At 40.5% G+C, this 5,289-nt stretch overlaps 1 protein-coding gene across 1 annotated transcript; it reads right to left on the bottom strand.

The window, feature by feature from the left end:
* Positions 1 to 321: 321 nt before the first annotated feature.
* On the bottom strand, positions 322 to 1,251 carry LOC109439198 (olfactory receptor 4C6). Its single transcript, XM_019719449.2, has one exon. It carries the CDS (start codon positions 1,249 to 1,251, stop codon positions 322 to 324), a length of 930 nt encoding a protein of 309 aa, XP_019575008.2.
* Between the last annotated feature and the right edge of the window lie 4,038 nt (positions 1,252 to 5,289).

Below are 5,289 nucleotides of genomic sequence, written 5' to 3'. Positions count from 1 at the left end.
GGGAAAAAATGAGTAGAAGCCAGCTACGCAAAATCTCTGGGAAAGAGAATTCCAGCAATGAGCAGAGTAAGAATAAAAGCCCTGGACTGGGAAAGATAAATTATTCAAAACATTTAGAAAAAAGAGTGACCAGAGCCTTGTGAGGAAAGCGATGGAGTACAAATGCACTAGAGAGGTGGGCAGTAACTTGATTGTGGTATCTTAACCTGATTTGCATGTTTGAAAGTCGCCCTTGGCTGCTGTGTGCCCCATGGATGGGACTGAATGGGGAGAGTAAGACCTCACTGTCCTTGTAGGAACGATTTGTTCTTAGTGTGTACACTAGTGACCACCCCGTGTCCTTTGTCCCACCCACAGTTTCCTCATGGCACTTTTCACCTCCGGATTCCTCAAGGTATAGATCAATGGATTTAGCATGGGTGTGACAACGGAAGAGGACATGACCATTGCCTTGTCTATGGGGTAAGTGCCCACGGGCCTCATGTATAAGAAAATGCACGGCACGAAGAACAAGACGACCACTGTGAGGTGGGAGCCACAGGTGGAGAGGGCTTTGCGCCGCCCTGCAGAGCTGCATGACTTCAGAGAGCAGAGGATGACCACGTAGGAGGCGATGAGGATAAGGAAGATGGCTGCACACATCACCCCACTGTTGAGGGTGACTAAGAGGCCCAGGGTGTGGGTGTCCATGCAGGCCAGTATCAACAATGGAAACAAATCACACATAAAGTGATCAATGACATTGGGGCCACAGAAGGGTATTTGGTACATGAAGAGAAGCTGTATGGTCGCGTGCATGGATGCCCCGAGCCAGGCTCCTCCCACCAGCAGGCAGCACATGCGAGGGCTCATGATGGTCACGTACCGCAGGGGCTGACAGATGGCCACGTAGCGGTCATAGGCCATCACAACGAGGAGAATGATCCCCACACCACCCAAGAAATGCTCTGCAAAGAGCTGGGCCATACAGCCACCGAAGGAGATGGTGGGGCTCTCAGAGAAGGAGTCCACAATCATCTTAGGGGCGATGACAGAAGAGAAGGAGACATCCATGATGGACAAGGAAGTGAGGAAAAAATACATAGGTGATCTCAGACTCTGACTGGTGATCACGGTCACCACAATGAGCAGGTTCCCCAAAACTGTGGACACATACATGACTAGAAGCACAGCAGACAGTATTTTCCGCAGCTCTGGGTTCTTTGTAATGCCCAAAAGAATGAATTCAGTCACATTGTTTGGATTCTCCATTTACTGTGGGCTGATGTAAGCACTTCACTCAGAGCTGAAAAATCTATCAAAGAATATTATTTTTAATTAGTAATCACTGAGTGTGTTGGGCATTTTTTGTACCCGGTCTCACCCTCTTGACCTACCTTTTTCTCCAGGCACTGATACAGCAACCAGCTGCTGACAGTTATAACCTGACAATAACTTGATCTCACTGATCACTCCCCCAACACCTTCCCTCACCAGTGTCTCACCTGCTTTCTGTCCTGATACTTGGCTGCTTAAGACACTTACAAGACCCTGCTTCATCATTCTGGTACATAAACACACCTGGAAATATGAAAGAATTAACTTACCTTAAGGAAACCCTGATCATTAGTAAATAGGAGCCAGTGGATAAATTGTAACTAGCCTAACACAATCTTGGGTTAACTTTCTTTCCTTTCCTGTTATTTTCCCCATTCACTGCCTCCATTCTGCTTTCCAAAAGAAACTACATACATACAAGCCCTTCTCTCAGTCTCTGTTTCTTGGGAAACTCATGCAAGAATGCTGACCACTTATCACTGGAAACACCTAAGAACCAAGAACTGGGAATATTTCATATAAATCTCCATTCATTTATTCCATATACTTATTGAGCACCTAGAATGGGCTAGTTGAAGAACCTACGAGAGAAACAGGCTATATTCCAAGAACTTTCCACTTATTAAAAACTATACTCTTTCTACTTACATTTCTTTCTTCTCAAATTGGATTATTATTACATGTTACTAATATTCAATGAGTCCCTACTATGTCAGTGGAATATCCTATGACATTTTTTTTTTCATTTTAGAGATTAGATACTGAGGCTTAGAGGGGTGAACAAAATAACATGAAGTTCCCACAACCAGTAAACACAGAAGCCAAATTCAAATCCAGCTATTTATTCCTGGTTCAAAATCAATACCAATAACAAGCTATATTCCTCCTCTAACGACAAGTGCTCAATATAAATGCGACATCGTGCTCCATGATATAATTTCACTTTCACAACAAGCCAGTGAGATAGATTCATGCATCCTGAGCTAATTTCCTTCACTAATTCTGCAATAAAATTCAGTGGCAAAGTCAATGACAATTCTACAGTAAAGAGCACATTCTAATTATATACATTATAAATGGTTTTATATAAGTATATAAAATCCAATTCTGAAGCTAAAAGTTACAATCATTAACTAAGCTTCCAAGATGCCAATCATTTTCCAGATATGCAGATAGAAGAAAATAAAAGCGTAAACCTTCTTCTCCGCTCCAGGAAGACCCATATTCCACTTAGCTGACATCATCCCTGCACATGAACCTGACTCAGTGTAAATCATTACTTCCGTGTTTTCTTGTGAAGGAATGCTTCCAGATGAAACAAAGAATTCTAAAGAACAATAAAAATTATAAAACAACTCATTTCTTTTGCACTCACTATGTACCAGCAAGGTGCTAGGTCTGTTACACGCATTATTGCATTTATTTTTCATATCACATGAGACGGGTACTATCACAAATCCCATCTTGAGGATGAGCAAACTGAGGCTTGGAGGTATTAAGCATCTCATCTAAAATGAGTGGCGACTGTGAACCCATGTAATCTCTTTTTGAAACACAAGTTCTTAACTATCACAAGTTCTTAACCATCTATACCACTGAAGAAATGAATAGTGGCTTCAACTTGCTAAATACGAGTCTAATTGTTACTGCAGTCCAATGATACTGTAAAAGAGCTGCTTTGATAGCAAATTTATTCACTAGGGATACTTAAGCAGAGGCTGTCTGTCACTTGGTGGGACTATATTAGGGGGGAATGTCAACTATATGTTCTCTAAGACTCCTCTAAACACCCGAAAGTACCCAAAGACCCATGCTTAGTCTTAGCCCTCTTACTAAACAAAGTACACAGCTAGAAGGCACTCTCTGCAAATCTACTCTATGGACTAACCCCAACCTCTCCCATCTCCAGTCCAAGAACTTCAGAAATTCTTTAACAGTCCTAATGAAATAGAAGGAACACATCGTGGAAATCAGGGTAATTGGCTTTTATTCCAGGTTATCCCTCTAACTCCTAGTTTACATTCTTACATTGCTCACCACTCTGGGCCTCAGTTTCCTCATGAAGAGTATGAAGCAGTTGTGGCAGATGAGTGGAACGATAGAGGTTCAGAGGAGCCAGCCCAGGGATGCTGCTCCTTTTAGACACAGCAGCTCGGTTCCTATCTGCGGTAAATGTTTACACTTCCAAGTAAGATTTTCTTTGAGCTATCTCATAATTGAAAATATTTTAAAACATAGTGCTCTGGAATAGGTAATAATACCCCTTGTCTCTTAAAATTTATTAATTCATCACAGTTCTCTGACTATTAGTACACAACTCAGCTTCTTGGTCTGCTGTTCCAGTAAGTAGAAGGTAAAGATTGTGCAAATACTTTTTCTTGAGTCACATCAAGGTAACCAAAGATCCGGCCCCATCCAGGATGTACTCACAGGAACTTACCTCTACGGAAGAGCTACGAGTCATGCCATTTTAGTTTCAACTTAGCAAATCCAAGAGTGGAAGCAAGTAAATCAGGACCTTTGCGGGGGAAGAAATCATCCAAAAATTTAATGGGAACTTGTTTTGATAGCACCAAAGTTTCTAGTGATTTTAAAGAGATTTAAAACAGATGGTTTAGGTGTCCAAGGATTTAAATAGGAAACAACCCTTGTGACTGGCAGAGGAATTTAAAATTCTTCTGTAGAGGAAACATTGCCCAAAAAAAAGGCAGCCAACTAAGCTATTTAGAAAACCATTCATGGATCTATGCCTGCAATTTTGCTATATTTTGAGCTTAATTTGTGAAGTTTCCAATCCACATCTCAGAAGAAACATCACTAATAAGATGTTCTCCTCTAGGTAACACACCTGGGCTAAAAGACTGCCATCTTCAAATGTGCAGCCTTGCATCATTCCAATTACATCCCTTTGATGCTGTATCTCTCCTGACTGAGGAGCTAATCACATACCAGTAAATTCCCACCCACCCCTGCAATAATCTGTTTTCCCAGAAGCAGACTTTCACTGGAGCCAGACCAAGCCAAGGCTCCATGAACACAAAAGCAAATCAACCAGCCAATTATTTTTTTCCACAACTCTGCTTTCTTCCTTGACAACGGAATGCATACAGAATGATCCATATGCCTGGTAATATAGTTGAAGAAAAGTCAATATGACTTAATTTTAGCCACCCAGCAAATACCAGAACCAATTTTTTTTTGTCCCTTAGTCTGGTACTCTCTTCATCTAGTAGTAATACTATTATTAAAATTGTGTCATATCTAACTGTGGGACAGTTGCCATTATTCAGGATTTTAAAATGTGCCTCAGCCAGAAAAAAATAAAGCTTACGTTTTCTCACTCTGTAACACTTAGTATTCTCAAATAACATGTTTTAATGTAGAAATCTTTGGGGTTGTAGCCTTCATTCTTTTCCCATCTTCAATAGTACGAAATATCAAGAGCCTACATTTACAACATACTTTACAGATTTTAACTGTTTCATTAACACATTTGACCATACACCCTGGGAAGTCTCCTGAGAAGGTGGAGTCTCTCAGTTTTACCAGATAGATCCTCACAGGTGATAAGCCAATGTCTGCGTTTGGATTACCTTTACTAACATTCTCAAGTTACTCCATGCTCTCACCATTTAGACACGAGTTAGGACAGAGTTCCTCTATGTTTTTATCATCACTGCCATCCTAAGGTGCCTTTTCAGACATTCTGGTCCCTTAATCACATCCCTCTAAAATATTAATGCCACAGATATACTACTTTTTTATGCACTTTATGTATATCTGTGCTTTATATATAAAAATAGTAAAGTATTCTCATCCTCCAAGAAACCATTTTACCTACTTGGGGGAGATAGTGTCCCCATTTAAAATGCATGTTACAGTAACCTAGTTTTTTTTTTAAAGGGAAGGGATATAATGTGGTTATTTAAACTTAGACCTAAAATTTTAGCTGTGCTTCAAACAACTACACAA

Source organism: Rhinolophus sinicus, linkage group LG06 (genome assembly GCF_036562045.2).
Source record: "Rhinolophus sinicus isolate RSC01 linkage group LG06, ASM3656204v1, whole genome shotgun sequence".
Lineage (NCBI taxonomy): Eukaryota > Metazoa > Chordata > Mammalia > Chiroptera > Rhinolophidae > Rhinolophus > Rhinolophus sinicus.
This window is presented reverse-complemented; position numbering and strand designations above follow the sequence as displayed.

What these genes read in the sequence shown, in the direction of transcription:
- LOC109439198 (XM_019719449.2), bottom strand. Translation starts at nt 1,251, where the DNA reads ATGGAGAATCCAAACAATGTGACTGAATTCATTCTTTTGGGCATTACA.